The sequence below is a fragment of the Cheilinus undulatus genome, linkage group 12, assembly GCF_018320785.1.
Source record: "Cheilinus undulatus linkage group 12, ASM1832078v1, whole genome shotgun sequence".
Lineage (NCBI taxonomy): Eukaryota > Metazoa > Chordata > Actinopteri > Labriformes > Labridae > Cheilinus > Cheilinus undulatus.
In genome coordinates, this window is record NC_054876.1 from 7,254,622 (window position 1) to 7,272,570 (window position 17,949).

Sequence of the window (17,949 nt, forward strand, 5' to 3'; positions counted from 1 at the left end):
AGTGCACCTCTGTTGGATAAGTCTTTCACTTTAAAAGGGGTGAATATTTATGTGGTCAGTTATTTTACATTACATATTTTTATTTTGTTGACATTATGTTCTAAAAATCTGTTTTCACTTTGACGTTGAAGAGATGTTATTGTAATTTTCAGTTGTCAAAAAAGCCAAAATTACATTGACCATGATTGATGGATTGGCTCAAAATAGCGACACAAAAGCAGTTTGATTTTTAAGTGATTGCTTGATCGGAGGTTGGGGTGACATGATTGTGATGTCGAGAATATATTTTTTTTACATAAATCTAAAGTTTGATTGAAGTAAAGTTGTTTAACTGAGTGAAGATGACATTTTAAGAGTCATGCTGATCACTTGTGGAGAGGTGTGTGCCACTGAATCAGGGTGAGGATGGTCGAGTGTGTTTTATGCTAAAGGAGAAAATAAAGGAAGTGATGAAGCGTCTTAGAGAATCTGAGCAGCTCTTATGATGGCTGACACTTTAAGGGTCATTTCACTCAGTTAGGAACCTCTCTAACCAAAAAGGACTATCAAAATGGACCAACGGTGTACTTAACAGTCTTTTCTGGTAATCTCTTGTTAAAGATTATGCAGACAGAGCAACAGAGATTTTTAGATGGGAAGAAGACATGTTTTTCAGAAAGTTTTAGAAACTGAAAAATGATAAAAAGTTGCAGTGTAGTTACACATGAAAGCCAAATGAATATTTTAGTCGTACTTGGCAGATATTTTTCATATTTCTTAACTGACAGATGTCGGCTCTACATCCCATCTCTGCAGAAAATCTGCACTCCAACTCTGCAATATAATCTTGCATATTTAAAAATAGTCGGCCCACCATGTGTGGACCCCCTGTGCTGTGGTTTGGATGACTCACATCTGTGGATGTTACCCACCCAGCAGTGAGACTGTGAACCCTCCTCAGCCCACTTTAATGGTCACACACGGTGCACATGCTTCCTGCTGCTGCTGCACATGTCTTCGTCCTCGGCCGTCGTGTCATTAGCTCCTCCATCTCGTCCTGCGGGGAGGAATCGGCTCAGCGCAGCCATCTGTCTCAGTGTTTAAGAAAGCGACTCGGTGTCAGGCCTAAGTGCACTCCTTTCTATCATGTCTGGGAATTCAAGCTGCTTCCCTCCATTAACCCTGAGCTGCAGCTGCCCGGGGCCTCTCCTTCACTTTGATTAAAGAAATGACCCGGCCTGCTGGGTGGGTGAGGGGGGGCTCACCTTGATGATGCCTCTTGAGATTCTCTCTGCTGCAGACTGTGGCCGTTTTGCTCTCTTCGTGCTTTAAGCTGGTGCTCTCTTGTTTTTTCCTCCTAAAGCTCGGTGTTTGGTGACTCAGCTCCGCCCCGACACAAATGTCTGGACGAGCTTCAGAGGACGACGCAGACTGATTGAATCATGGATTCGATCTGCCGATGCTCGGCCTGCCAGAGATTTCACGCTCCATTGCTCGCCTCCATCTCTTCTGTGCACCTTGCTGCCACTTCTATTCAATCCTTGTCTCATCTACCCCTCCAAGTCTTTTTTAATCCTCTTTGACCAGCTGGCATCAGTCTGAAGTTTTAATGCTGGTGGTAAATATTAAAAAGTGAGAGCTGAGTCCTCGCTGTCCTTGAAACTTTCATGAATATCTCAGTTGTGTTTGTGAGGTAGAATGAAAAGGCAACGCTGAAAGATTATCAACATGCACTCAAGTGACTTAAACATACCTGTTGAAAGCTTGAGGAGAAAAAAACAGCTAGAGGGTAGAAGAACCCTGGAATGTTGGAATTCTTAAATCATATAAACCCATATTTTATTCACAATAGAACACAAACAACAGGTCGTGTGTTGAAACAGACATTTTACCATTTCATGAAAGAGACGTCTGGATGGATGGAAGCATATGTTGCTGTAAAACCTCTCTGCTTTTCAGCACTGATTGTTTCTTTCCAGATGTGTAAGCTGCTCACACCATGGCTAGGGATGCACCGATCCACTTTTTTTCAGTTCTGATCTGATTCTAATAAATATGTGCCGATACCGATACTGATTTAGATATATATATTTTTTTAACAATTATTATTGTTGTTGGTATAATGTGTGAGGTTACATGTGGCTATAGTAAACCACCCAGCTCCTCTTATTGCAAAGCAAAAAAAAAAAAAAAAATACAAAAATGAATTGAATTTAAATGTATTCCAATCAAATTTATTTGAACTACTACTAAATATTGATTTACTAGCTGGTTAAACTAATTACCTATCATTTTTTATGAACTATAATGCTTTTTAATGAACCTCCCATCTCTAGAGACCGCTGTAGCTTCAGTTAATGGCCGCAGCCTTCCTCTCTGACCCTTCACCGGATGTAAACAATCAGAAGCTCGTTGGAGGCTAACGGCTAATGGCTAAGCAGTTAGCGTATAGTAGGAAGTACGTCATGGTCTTCATGGTCTACCATAAACTGTAGGATGGATTTGGATTGGTCACTTGGATCGGCACCTTCAGTCAGATATCTGATCTATTAATTACGTCCATATGGGACCCGATACCGATATTGGATCAGATCGGTCCCATCCCCAACCATGGCCACTAATGCAACCCCATACCATCAGAGATGCAGACTTTTTGAATTTCAAATTACGGTTCATCTGACCACAGAACAGTTTTCCATTTTGCTTCTGTCCATTCTAAATGAGCTTTGGTCCAGAGAAGACGCCGCCCTTTCTTGACTTGTGGTCACATACGTCCTCTTCTTTGCATGATACAGCTTTAACTCACATTTGTGGATGGCACAGCCAACTGTGTTGACAGACAGTGATTTCTGGAAGTGTTCTGAGCCCGTGCAGTGATTTCCAGCTCAGAATCATGCCTGTTTTTAATACAGTGCCACCTGAGGGGCTGATGATCATAGGCATCCAGTGCTGACCTATTGTCCCCTGCACAGATTTCTCCAGATTCTTTTGATGATATTATGGACTATAGATTGCAGGATATTCTTCACAATTTCATGCTGGAGAGCATTTTTCTTCTGTTGTTCTACAACAGATGCTATTTTTTGCAGATTGGTGAACCTCTGCTTCATTTTTACCCACCTCCGTCTGGCTTAAAACCTGGACGACTTGCTGTAATTTATGGAACCATGAATTCTGCTCCCTACCAGAAAATCCTGATGGGGAATGTCCATCCATCAGTTCATGACCTTAAGCTCAAGTTTACTTTTGTTATGCAGGAGAAGAATGGTCAAAAACATACCAGTAAGTCCACCTCTGAATGATTCAAAAATACTGAAGGTTTTGCAGCTTTTGGACTTAGTCAAAGTCAAGATTGAAATCTGGCATGACCTTGAAGAGGCCATTCATACTCGAAAACCCTCCAAAGTGGCTGAAATATAACAATTCTGCAAAGAAGAGTGAGGCAAAATTCCTTCACTGTGATGTGAGAGATTCATAGCCATTTATCACAAAGGCTTACTTGCAGTTGTTGCCACCAAGGGTGAAAAAAAACAGTTAGGGGCAATAACTTTTTTCACATAGGGCCAGGTAGGTTTGGGTAGCTTTCTCCCCTTAATCAGTGAAATCATAATTTAAAAACTGCATTTTGTGTTCACTCATTTCATACTCAACAGCCATGCTCTGAAAAGATTGTGGCTAAGTAAGAGTTCGTCTAACTGGAGTTAGCCTTGCGCTGTTTTCTTGGTGTGCAAGCAGACTGATCAGCGGGTCACTTTTGTTGGAAACTTCTTAATGTCTGTAAGAAAAAAATAAAACTTCAATTGTGCACAAAGTTGAAGTGCTTTCTACATAATAATCATATTCTAACAAAATGTGTCCTGCTATTATTCACTGAGTTATTTTATCCCTGAGTGGTTTAATTTCACTCTTGCATAAATTAAATGAGGAGAAATTAATGTGTTTGATACTAGCTGTGTTCTCCCTGCCCTCTGAATTACTTTAAAGTCATTATGAATTTCTATAACAAATAGCTGCAATTAGGTAACTATTGTTTGATCACTGCTTGATAGTGAGACTTAACTGCAAAGCCTTTATTTAGAGCGGTTATTAGCTCTAAAATCATAGATTTAGCCAAAAGAAGTTATGAGTTCATGTTGTAGCAATAGAACTGTGGACGAAATATTTTTAGAAGAGGCTGATCTGGCTTATGTTTCCCTGTCTGAGACCAGCACCTTTAACATAAGAGAGAGAAGACAAGAAAGCATCTTTAGAATGAGTTAAACTAGAGCACAGTCACATTATGCAATCTGCACCATTAAAAAGCATACTAGAGCTTCAAAGTCCAGTTTGTTTGACCAACATGTTTGCTCCGTACTGCACTCAGGCACGGTTTGCCTCCTTGGCCCTGGACTCTGAGACTGCATGTCTTGTAAACTGCATTGTCATAAGATGTGATGATGTATCAGAGCTCAGGCCTGGCTGGGCTTGGAGCAGTGTGAGTGCAGACCAGTGGAGGACTGGGAAGGGGGTGGGAGGGGTATGCGTGCCTCAGCAAATTGATGACAAGCTGAATAGACGGATGATAAGAAGGGTAACCTAAGTGCCCAGAACAGCTTCCAAAGAGATTAGAGGTGAACTCCAAGGTCACCATCCATTGCTGTTTGAGTCAATGTAGACTTAATGGTAGGGGTGTAAATCACCAGTTTCATCCTGATACAGTAGGGTACGGTATCAATATTTAGGACACCGATATGATTTTTTCTGATATCCAAAAATCTGCCACGATACGATTTTGATTCAATTCGGTATGGGGGCCTACAACCAATATCAGGTGATGTTATGCATAAATTTCACACAGTTACTGAAAAAAACAGTTTCTGCAATTACATTATTGTCAGGTCTCTGTGTTTAATAAAAACAACTCTAACAAAAATAACAAAGACCTGCATTTCACAATAACAAATGTTTTCTCATTTCTTTAAACTAAGAACCCTGATTACTTTTAAATTAGGGACATTTTTATTTCCTCACATCCTCAGATCACTCTAAAGCAACAATATGGACTTTTTCTGCAACGCTTTATAAAAATGAAATTGAAAAAAAAAAAAAACATTTTTGGTGCGTTTTCCAATTGTAGATTTTTTTCTTGAACTTATTTACCCACATGTGGACTTGAACAGATATTTCTACTCTGAATCAGCCCTTCACACCGAGGCCTGTTAATGTGGCAGATAGTTCATTTGTAGTTTAGTTGTACATTATGAGATGTACATGAGGTTAAATATGTGGCATATCATGTTATAGTGATGACTATTTCATACTTTTGATTCGTTGCAACCTTGATTTTAATAAATGGAGAGTTAAGACTAGACCAAAGTTTTATTTCGATAGACACTCCTGTGATGAGCAGCCTCATGACAAGAGCGAGGGGGTGGGGCTATAAAGAGAGCAGCTGTCCTGCTTGAACCAGGTTAAGTTTGGACAGCTTATATTTTCATTATAAATCTAACGTGAGATAGCGAAATAAAATCAGTGTATCAAAGGGACATGCAGAAGTGGCTTTTCCCTGTTTATCTGGAGTGTAAAGCATCAGACAACCCTCGCACTACCTCAGCCATAATGAGTTGAGTGTTTTGTATCCGTGAACGATCTCATACGGCGGCTGTATACGGATAAAGATGTCTACGTAGTCGACAAACTAAGGCGAGAGACCCGTCCTTCAGTAGCATCTGTCTGAAAGATGTCCACACAGCCGAGAGAGGAGAGGATATCCTCTTTCCTTCAGCAGCAAAACTTTGAGCCACTGTTGCTAGTTAGCTAGCTTGCAGCTAGCTTGTTGAGGACTCTGCTGTCAACAGGCGTGCGGGTGGGGGGGGGTGGATTTCAAAATAAAAGCATAGCTTGAAGCATTGAGTTAGATCGATGTCTTGACTTTCCATTGATCTGATTGGACCATTAATCAACCAATCGATGTGGTTTATGCCAAAGCTGCCCTAAATTAAGAGCACTGGTAATTACCAAAATAATTTTTTATGTTTCTGCAATGGTTAATACACCAATATGTAGAAGATCTTTAACCCAAATGATATTTTTAATACTAAAATATAATTATAATTGTTATCCATGAATTTTCAAATTTACTGATTGACAAAAAAACTGAAAAAATAGTATAGCACGTTAATATTTTTGATTTATATGTCAAATTATAGTTATTTACTTGCATTCCTGAGCAGAAAAGATTAGTTTTAGTGGTTGAATTAGGGCTGGACAATTAATTGAATTTTGATCGTGATTTCAATTTTGGCTTCTCGTGATCATAAAAACATTATAATTGAAGAAAAACGATTATTGTGTGCTTCAAAGAGTATTTTTGGGTTGTGTTTTTGGCTGTGTTATTAGTGTTTTTTGCATGTTGCAAATTTTGAAAGTTTTACAGGAATGCATGTAGATTGGATATTTATTTTTATTTATTGTTTTTTTATTGCTATTATTTAATAAATTGTTATTATTTTACTTGTTACGAATTTATTTTTGATTGTTCTTTTAAGTTGTGGTTCAATAAATACTCAAATGAATAATCTGTTCATTAATCGTGATTTCAATATCAATCAAAATAATCGTGATTATTATTTTTGTCATAATCGTCCAGCCCTAGGTTGAATGTTATGCTTGATTCATTTCTGACTTCTCAGAGAAGCCCGGTGAGTTGGCTCAAATTTGGGCGAATTCAGTTTGAAATCCCTCATTCCCTTTCCAGCTCACTGAAAATGAAGAGTCCGCATTAAAGCACTTCATGATGCTGGTTGGTCTCTGAGACAAATATGACAGGTGGTCTAATAAATTGTTAAGCACTGTACGTCAATGAATCATTACACCTCTACTTAGTGGAAGACAACTGACAAAGACTCCACTGTTGAAACCAAATTTAAAAACAACAAAGTCACATCAGCTCTGTTTACAGATGCAAAAATGAAGCATAAAAAGAAAATAACACTGAACCTACTGAAAAACATGAAGGAGGCTCGGTTATGTTCTGGAGCTGCTTTGCTGCATCTGGCACAGGGGTCTTCAATCTGTGCAGGGTACAATGAAATCTCAAGACTACCAAGGAATTCTGGAGCCAAATGTGCTGCCAAGTGTCCGAAAGCTTGGTCTCAGTCGCAGGTCATGAGTTCTCTAACAGGATAATGACCCAAAACATAGAGCTATAAACAGCCAAGGATGGCTAAGAACAAAACATCAGACTGTTCTGAAGTGGCCTTCTATGAGCCCTGATCTAAATCCTATTGTGGAAGGAGCTGAAAAATGCAGTCTGGAGAAGGCAGCCTTCAAACCTGAGACAGCTGGAGCAGTTTGCTCATGAGAAATGGGCCAAAATACCTGTGGACAGGTGCAAAAGTCTCATTGAGAGTTACAGAAATTGCTTGATTGTGTCAAAAGGTCGTGTAACACAATATGAGGTTTGTACGACAACTTTAACCAGAGGACATACAAATTACATTCTCCCAACAGTGCTGTGATGATGCTCCAATATTCTGACTTTGTACATTCAGATTAATTTTTTAATGGTGAAATATCAGTGTGATTTTATGGAGTGTTACAGCATCACAGAAGTGTGAGAGAGCACAGGTGCATCCAAACATGCATATCATGCATATCATTCCTGTTCTCTGCTGCTTTTAGTAGATCAAATATATAAATCTGTGTACACTATCACTGGATGGATGTATCTAGATAGAAATGTGTCAGTACCACCCCTTCTCTTTTCTCCGCCCATGCCTTTAAGCTTAGAAAAATAAAAACTAAAAATAAACCACTCTTGGACCCGAGGGGCCGAGATGTAAATGAAGGCTGCACACAAAAGAAATGCATATGCTTCTTTTCCTCTCACAGGAGGCTTTTATAAAAAAGGAGACTTTAATGTGTCAGCTGGTTAGAGTTTGATGCAGCTGCGTGCCAAAGACGAGGATAACATCAAAGACTGAATTTGGGTGACATTTTATATGGAGCTTTAATCTGGCCCGCACATCATAATAGTCTGTCGAAGTCCATTATGTGTTACAGCACATCCGTCTTTAGACAGGGCTGATTTTAACTCAGAATAGGCTCACTTTACCGCAGAGAAAAGAATCATCTGTACTGGATGATAAATTAGGCGTCATCTTGTTATAAATTAGTTGGAAATAATGGCTCACAATGCACGCTGGTGTGTTTAATTACTGTGAGTAAGTGATGACGCAGACGCCGCTCTGGCACTGAGAGAGGACTTTGACAGTGCCAGACCTCAGACTGAAGGAAGTCTGGTCTACATCCAAATCAGAGCGGAGAGAGTCAACATCCATTTACAGCCAGCTGTGAGTGTGGGCATTGTGTGCTTGCTCTTTGTGCTAAGTGCAAACAAAATGTGCTAATTATGGCCATTATAGGAAGTTGTTGTATCATAGCAAACAGGCAACCTCCGAAAACACGAAGACAAGTTAAAAAAAAAAAAAAAAAAAAAAAAAGAAAGGGAGAAATAAAGCAAAAAATAAATAATTTATCCCCAAAAGTCTTTGGAAATGCTCCATAAGGACTAAATTCTTCACAATGACAAGTTCACTTGTTTATTTAGAGGAAAATATTCAGAAACTACTTAGGACTTATGCTGAAAAAATATAGTGACAATTAACATCAAAACAGCTGCAGCTATGGCATTCACAGAGAAACAGACACCCCAAAAACATTAAGACAAGAATTGATTTTAATTAGTTTAAAACTGAGAAGAGAATAGATGATAAAGGAAATTAAGACCCCCTTCACTTTTTCAGTATTATTGCAATGCTACAATATATACCCTTAGTACCCATCATGACATAGAGACACAGAATTTTGTGGGTCCAGTGACTGGTTAATCAGTATTCCTGGCTCCCATTACACCATAAAGACAAAAGAACACTCCTACAAAAAAGTATAAGGTTCCCAAGAGCACAGTGGTCTACATAATTCTTGAATGGAAGAAGTTTGGCACAACCGGGACTCTTCTAAGACCTGATTGCCCAGCCAAATTGAGCAATCAGGGGAGAAGGACCTGAGTAAGAGAGGTGACCAAGACCCTGATGGTCACTGGCTGGGCTCCAGAGATCCTGTGTGGAGATGGGACAAAGTTTCAGAGTGGCTAGATGGAAGCTTCCCCTCAGTGCAAATCACATGAATGCCCACTTTGATTTCATGTGGAGTTTTTTGCAAACTACAAGCAGGCTTTTATGAGTTTTGCACTGAGGAGAAGCTTCTTTCATAAGCTCAGATCAGTGGAGCACTGCAGTGATGGTCGTGGAACTTTATCCCATCTCCACAGAGGATCTCTGGAGCTCAGGCAGAGTGACCATCAGGTTCTTGGTCAACTCTCTTACTAAGGCACTTCTCCACTGATTGCTCAGTTTGGCTGGACAGCCAGCTCTTGGAAGAGTCCTGGTTGTGCCAAACTTCTTCCATTTGAGAATTATGGATGCCACTGTGCTCTTGGGAACCTTCAGCATTTTTGGAGTGTTCTTTTGTCTTCATGATGTAATGGTAGCCAGGAATACTGATTAACCAGTGATTGGACCTTCCAGACACTGGAGTCTTTATACGACAATCACTTTAGACACATTCACTGCACTCAGGTGATCCCAGTTCCACTAATTGGCTGGACCTCTGTTAGATTAGGTCAGTCACTTTAAAGGGGGTTAATATTTATGCACTCACTTATTTTAAATTACATGTTTTTGTTTAATTGACATTACTTTGTAGGAATCTGTTTTTTACTATGAGTTATCTGTCGTTTGTTGTAAGAAAAAGCCAAGTTATATCGGCCATGATTGATTTAGAAACTCAATAAAAGAGTAAAATATCCAAGGGGATGAATACTTTTTTAGGGACTGTATAGGCCAGGAAAAGAAGGGCATGAAAAGTGGAAGTGAAAACTAAAGCATGGATAGTTGTTTCTATGTTAACTTCACATTATCTCCTTTAGTTGCAAAAATGTGAACTGAAATTATTTCAGAACATACCAGAACCTGTTACTAGGAGTTGCAAGTTGCAAGTTCAGCTGTAAAAGTTCAATCATTTCAATAGTCACCTTTATAAAGCAAAGACACTTGTGACCTCTGCTATGACTTTTTAAGTCTGAAACTTTTTCTCTCTTGTTTTTTTTTTGCAGGAACCTACATGGGCTGCTTCCTGCACAACGCCACCGATCGAGCCCTGGGAGGAACGATGCTTTATGACCTGCGCAAAATGACCAGCTCTCTGTGTCAGGACACCTGCTCAGAAAGGTAATGCGAGTGCCACCGGCTCCTGTGAAGATAGCACAGAGGGCCCGCTGTGTGAGTAAACGCTTTGGATCTCAGGCTCCTCCATGAATGGCCTCCTGTGTGTGGAGGCACAGAGAGCCAGGTGGCTGGATGACAGTAAAAGATGAGGGGGTGAGGAGGAGGTGTGAGGAGCCGGACAGAAGGCTTGATGTGTCAGGAGGAAGAAGGAGGAGAGTGTGTATGTGTGTGTGTGTGTGTGAACGCTTAATGAGCTGCAGGCAGCATTTGGAGTGATATGTGCCGTCAGAACAGGAAGTCTGATTTTGTGTAGCAGTTTCTACCAGTTTTTCATTTAACAGTTAATAAACACTTATTTTAGCGAAGGGAAGAAAAGCTCCTATTATGTTCCAGATTAATCAAATTGGATTTTATATCACCAAGTAGAGGCACAGTTAACTCTCTAAGATCAATAACCATGAACAAACACTGCATAAAATCTAAAACTAAACAGACTTCAAATGAAATGTGCTAAAGTACAAAACCAGAGAGATACTTGATCATTATGTGGTCTAATAATCGGTTCTCTCCCTCATCTTCTTCACTCTCTGCTGAAATAACAAACTGTTCCACTGATGGTTTTCCACTTTGGCCTAGTCCACATGTCAGATTGATACTGGTAGTGGGTATTTGTACTTCATAAGACTGATAACTGTGATGGGAGTCGATAAATCATACTGTGCCTAATTTCATCATTTTTCTACAACACATCTTTAATGGATCTTTTTCGTATTCCAGCATGACACTGAAATTTCTAATAAAAGCACCATCTAAACCAGTGATATCCAATTAACAGGCCTCATTCACCATCCGTTCTTAAGAAGAAATTTGTCCTTCAAATCTTTTTACACAGATTCTCATTCTTCATATTTCTAATCTCTGATTTTCTCTAAGTAAAAACAAACTCTAAGACCTTATCCACTCATAGACACATGCATGCAAACAGAGTTTTGTGTCACAAACTTTTTTAAAAACTCCTTCTAGGATAAAGAGTTTTAGAAACTTCATTTACAGCGTTTATGTGTTTGTAAAACAGAGTTTTTACCCTGTTACTTCACACTGTGTTCCAGTTTCTCCTGTTTGACGTCACTGGTGTACAACCTTATGGCTTTTGTTTCCATAGCAACAGTGGACGTAGCCAAACTCATGCTAACTAGACCTGCTACAGAACTTTTAGTATGCTCACACAAACACATACAGCTGTCTTCCCACTATATGGGCTGGATAGCTCAGTAGTTTACATTGCTGACTACATTTTTATTGAAAACTTCAAAGACATGAACCCGATCGCCAATAAGGGCAGTTTGGAAAAGACTAAGGTTCAGGTTGATGGGACAGCTTTAAGAACATTATTTCTGTCACTAAGTAAAGCACTACAGAAAAGGACGGACTACTCTTGGCATGGCATGATCTTTAGGTTAGTGCATTTTTGTGACATCATGTGGACAAAGATGTTTTTAAAGTGCTGTGTTTGGGTGGGGCCTATTTTTGAATACAGATGAAAAAAAAACTGGTTTTAAAAACTGACAGCTGCATTTGGACTATGCCTTGGAACACTCCAGAACATTCTTATGAACCTTTGAGTGCTGATTGAGAGGATAAAATTTTGCACTCATCAGCATTCAAATGAAGTAGTAGTTTGATTAAAAATGACTGCATTTTTGTCACTTTTTAAACACTGTCATATAATTTAACAGTATGCACAAAAACATGAGCTGAATATAATCAACATGATTGTAAACATGCAGTGTTTCATCAAAGCTGCTTTTTTCTTTTAATATTAATGCAAATTTATCACGTTACAGACTTTTTTTTTAAATCAGACGTTTATTCATAATAATTAAAAGTTCCTAACACAGGCTTTTAATGTAAGTCCCATTTTGAAGCATCTACTTTCAAAATAAATGTACATTTAATTATCATACTCGTTGTGGAAAACAAAACAAACCCAAAAAAGACAAATCCTTATCAAAATGCATCCCTTTCTGTTATGAAGGCATCTGAACCAGTGATTTCATTCGGTAAATATATTTGTTACATGTATTTAATATACACTTCTTGTGCTAAGAATATAATTAAATCTTCCTCTTTTATTGTCATTTGGAGCAGCACTACTTTACTTTAAAATGATCATGGTATTGCAGATGTTTTTATGATTTACTTACTAATATCTCACTTCTTCTTCCTTCACTCTTTTGCAAACGGCTCCTATATGTCCCTATTTGTGCATAAAAGAAGTGTTTCTCAGATGTTTATCAACTACAGAACACAGGTGGGAATATTTGAGCACTTTGACATGAATCTCACAAAGATTTCTCTTAGAAGTGTTTTGAAGAAACAAATTTAAGGACAAATTCAAGAGCTAAAATATTAATAAATCTTCCTCTTTTGGTGTAACTTCAGCAGGACTACATCCACTTAGGAACCATCAAAGTATTTAAAAGCATTGTGATTGTTTTTACAGTTTATTTTTATTTGTAAGCTAGTGATATCTCGCTTCCCCTCCTCTCCTGCCTTCTGTGTTTGCACACTGCCCTGCAGTCCCATGCCCTTATATGGCCATTAAGTAAGGGTTAATGCCCGAGGAGGCGTCCAGTTATCAAGGATTAATGGACTTTGTGGAGGTGTGAACCGTCCGATGAGCAGCGGAGGACGGTTGCCTCCACGAAGTCCATTAATCCCTGATAACCGGACGCCTCGAAGGGCATTAACCCACTTATACCATGGTCACTTGCCAACAAAAATAATTAATACGACTACTAATTTACAATTTTATATGTTTTGTGATCAAAACGTAAAGTTTTACTAAAACAACAGTTTCTTTCCCCTAGCAATGCATGAGGGCTTGACTAATAACTGAAATAGCCATTTCAATCTCATAACGTTCTTAGGGAATGTAAACATCTGATAGAAAGCTTAGTTTTAGCAGACTACAGAAATAATGGCTTCTTTTCTTTTGTTTATATTATTTGAATCCTCTGACAATAGTTTGTAGCAGTTAGAACAGGAGGGAAGTGAGTTTTTTTGCGACACTCACCTCTCAGTGTTAAGGTGAGCCTGGAAACAAGACGTACGTCTGTTAGCAGAGTCGGTTTGCTCAGCGTTTCTAACGTGCATATCCAGTACTAGACTGAATTATTAACGGAGGAATAATCACACAGTGGGACATCAGCTCTGCTTGAACTGGATCTCGTGCTCTCTCTCTGAGAGGGAGAAAACTTTATTGACACACGTCAATAGACACACAGCAAATGCGCATTTTGTCACATATCTCCAGCGTACATCACTGGCTACTGTTGCTGCTCATTCACATAAGCAAACACAGAACAGAACCTCTCAATACAATTGAGAGGATATATACATATTCCTGTTTATGTCAACAACGTTGGCTATAAAAGATAAGGCCGTCTTAGGTTACAGGTCTTAAACCTGGAGTCTGTCATTTTATTTATGTCAGTAAAGTGACGGTTGATGCCAGTCCACAGGCTTCTTAGGCTGGCAGCGCTATACTCCCTGCTCAGAAAATATGACTGTTTCAGGTTGCTATAGCTAACGGCTGCTGCACATTAATTTTGAACAGTAAAAAGATTTTTTGACCGGGATTGCTTGGGAAGTTCAAAAGGTGTCCTTATATCAGAAGTTAATTGACGCCAATGGAATTTCCAGAGCCAGTCAAAATCGAGTATTCACCAAGACCATGGTATAAAGGAACATTTCTCTATGCTAATCTGGAGAAATGTGCACATGCTTCCACCAGGCATTCATCAAAGTAAGAACACAGGTGTAAACAATTTGGCAGTTTCAGAACATGATGAGCCCCACATAGGTTTCTCTAAAGAACTTTAAGAACAAGTTTTTAAAAATCTTTGTAAGATATTGGTTTATAAGGCTCAGTGGCTCTCGTCCAACCAGATAAGAGTTATAGAACTCACTGTTGTAAAACTTGTAGAAATTTAAAGCCACAAACTGGTATTTACTCAGTTAGTTGTCACTGTGGACTATAAACTCTTAAATCAGTAAAATGAGGTTATCTCATCATCAGTTAAATCTCACATCATGATAAAGATTTCACAAATGCTGTTGGAATGGTGTTAAAGATATTTAAAACTATGGATAAGTTGTCTTATTTTGTACACAAGTTTAATGACTTTATTTTTACCATAATGTCGATTCACTCCAGCAGTGTTTTTAATCTCAAAATGCCAGAGAAGAAGCGTACTTAGAGGGTCTTTTAAGGGGGAGTTGAACATTTCTGATTCTGGGAGTGCGCCAAATTTGCAAGAAAATACGGAGAAGCAGGTGGAAGATTTCAAAGCAGACTGAAGAAATGACCGGTTTGAATAATTCCTTCTCATATTCTCATGAAGTGTATCCCCACAGAAACAGAGGAGCTGAGGACAGATGGAGGCAGAGAGAGAGTCGGTGCTCTCATCTCAAGCCCACGAGCCCCCCCTCCCCTCCCCCTCCTCTTCCTCCTCGTCCACACAGAGCTGCTGCGCTCGTTACCTGAGCGAGCCAATTACTGCGATGAGTACAAGTAAAAAGTCAAGGCAATTTATGAGGAAGCTTCAAAGGACATATATGAAAAGGTCAATTTTGATGAGGCCGTGTCCATTCTGAGGAAGACGGGGGTGGGGGTGGGGCGATGAGTCACAACAGCCTTGATATGTAAAGTACAGATCAGAGGTGACGGCAGTTCAGCTGAGAGAGAGAACGCTGAGATGAGAGGACTGGGCAGTATATCCAGTTTTAAGATAGATCAGTGTATTTTCAGCTTGATAGAGAAAAAGACATTGTTTATATTCATAGGTTTATAATGATGCCTTATCAAGCAATTACACATGAGGGAGACTGATGTTGCTCTGAATATCATCACTCTTGTAATGTAGCCACAGGCCAAGTGCTAAAGATATCCACAGCAGTCATTAGAATCAGAACATCTTGTCTTAGAGAGTAATATTGTTTTACAGTGATGTTCTCAGATGACCATGTCCCTATCCAGCTAAATGGGTATCTAAATTGCAACCAGTCTAAAGTGGAGAAAAGCTCAAAAAAGGTCAAACTCATCACAGGGTCGCTGTATCAGTGGGTTTATGATGTGAGGCTGATTATTGAGTAGAATGTGGCTAAAGTTAGCAGCTAGCTCTGCCAGCCTTCGTTCGTTTTTATTTAAGTCCAGTAAAGAGCTGCTGGAAAGCTCTGGCAGGTAGTCAGTGGCCATAAACTGAAGCTACAGTGGCTTCTAATGGCAAGAGGCTTCATCACAGTTTTAAAGAGCATTTGACTGGGATTTAAGGCCTCTATTTATTAAAAAAAATCATAGATATTTAGTTAACCAACTCATAAAGCTTGCAGTAGCAAATTTAATATCAGAGTTTAGCCATTCAGCTGGCTAATCAAGCACATCCATCACAGTTATACAAGTATTACCCTACAAAGCTGTTGGATTAACCCGATATCATGTCTGTCATAAGATAGATCCACTTTGCAAAGCTTTAATCTGAAGTCTTTTCCTGGTCAGAGAAATGACCAGACCAGTCAGTGTCATTTGAGGAGAAAAGGTGTTAAATATGGGCTTGGTTTAGTTATACTAAAAGCTGATTAACAATGGCAGCTGATATATGGCTTAGCATGGGGCAAGAATACAGCTACACAGTGTGTTACAAATCGTAAACTTCTGTACTAAATACTAATTTGAGTGCATAAGCGACAAAGTGAGTTCACACTGAGGAGTACACTCAAATGCACAGGCACACTCCCAAGTACTGAGAGTGGAACGATGGACAATTTACACCCTCAGTGACTGCATTATTGTCTACATTTTTAAATATAGTACTGTTAGCATGCTAGCGCACTAGCTAACATTAGCTCCTGCTAGATAGCTAGTCGTTTATCAACAACGGCTTATCTCTGTTGCTGTTGCGAATTTGATTAACACATCAAATTAATATGAAGATTTAACATCAAGAAAAGGGCATTTACGACAAAATAGGTTCTTTCTTTAAGAGAAAAAATTATTTTAACATAAAATAAAAGTGGGCTGCATGACGATGCATGGGCTAGCGCTGTTGCTTCATAGCAAGAAGGTTCCTGGTTCGCTTCCCAGTCAGGGCCTCTCTGTGCAGAGTTTGCATGTTCTCCTGTGCATGCGTGGGTTCTCCCCAGGTACTCCAGCTTCCTCTCACCACCAAAAACATGCTCATTAGGTTAATTGGTGACTCTAAAATTGGCTGTAGGTGTGAGCATGCCTGGTTGTTTGTCTCTTTATGTCAGTGCTGCAATTGACTGGCAACCAGTCCAGGGTGTACCCTGCCTCTTGCCCAATGACAGCTCGGATAGGCTCCAGCACCCCCATGACCCTGAACAGGATAAGCAGTATAGAAAATGGATGGATAAAATACAAGTAACACAAGCCTAACAGTACGTTAAATGTCACCTAAGTTCAGTTTACAAATTACTGTTTAAAAGTACAAGAAGAAATCAGAGGGAGTTAAACGTTGTCACCTCCTGTAAGTGCGAAACAGCAGTGAACAATTTAAACAGTGCATAATACTTAGTCTTTATACACTGGATCTGTTATTTTTGATGCATTATTTTTCTGATCCGTAACCTGAAAAAATGTCACACACTCTGACTGCTCTCTGAGTCCGATGCGCTTTTATTTGCATTCGCTGCAAAAAATTCGTAGAATAAGGCAAATTGCTTCGTACTGCGAGCCTGTGGCTCTGTCAGTCCTTTAAACCACTCTGGATCCATCCATCCTGACAGAGAGCTTCATACAGCACACACTCATGCGTCATAACGCTGAGCCAAGTTGGAGAGATGGAGAGCAAGTTCTTAATTCAGTCTCTGTAACGACCTGTGAGTAGACTACAAACTTCTGCTTTTATCTGTTATATTTCCACGGCTGCTATCCAGATATATAACACCAGCAAACTACGGTGCTTTAGGTGAGGTTTCAGTGCAAGAGAGGGAGAGAGATGGGCATGTTTGGACATCTATGAGCCAGCAAGAGAGAATAAAGAAAGAGGCGCTGATCTGAAATATCAACCACCCATCTATCTCTTTTATTTCCATGATTGATATTCACATAATAAATGAGCAAACTTTGGTGTTAAAGTGAGATGTTGGTGCAAGAGAGAGGAGGGGGCGAGGAGGATGCAGCGGGCACTGTTTTGAATCATCAAACACCTTTTTAAATGACTTGAGGGTGGCGTATTCCTACCATATCAGTCAACCTCGAAAACTTTTTGAAGGTTTTTCCTTCCTGAAACTTCAACTATATGGTGTTTGCTAAGATTAATGTGAAATATATCCCATGCCATGCGTATACAAACAGACTGCCTGGCTGGTGAGGTTAATCCAAGCCTGATTGAAAGTTAAATAGTAAATGTTAAAGTATTTTAACTTCTTTCAAAGCTGTTTTCCATACCTATAGAGCTGTTTTCATTTCATGTAGTAATATTTCCTACTCGTTTGAGAGCATTTTTTTCCATACAAATTGAAATAGGTAATGCTTTATATAGAGCTGTATTTGACTGGAAGATCATTTTCTTCCTGCTGCCTTTAAAGGAGGACAACACATGATTCCTTTTTTGCTTCATAGCTACAAGTATTAAAAACAGTGCTCTTATACTAAAGACACAGTTGTGACAAACATATG

At 39.3% G+C, this 17,949-nt stretch overlaps 1 protein-coding gene across 1 annotated transcript in view; it reads left to right on the forward strand.

Moving 5' to 3' along the window:
• The window catches only part of wscd1b (WSC domain containing 1b), a 68,022-nt gene that overhangs the window by 27,836 nt on the left and 22,237 nt on the right, over positions 1–17,949 (forward strand). Inside the window, exon 3 of the mRNA XM_041801741.1 lies at positions 10,136–10,250. Within this exon, the coding sequence (XP_041657675.1) occupies positions 10,136–10,250 (115 nt within the window). The remainder of the gene's footprint in view (positions 1–10,135; positions 10,251–17,949) is intronic.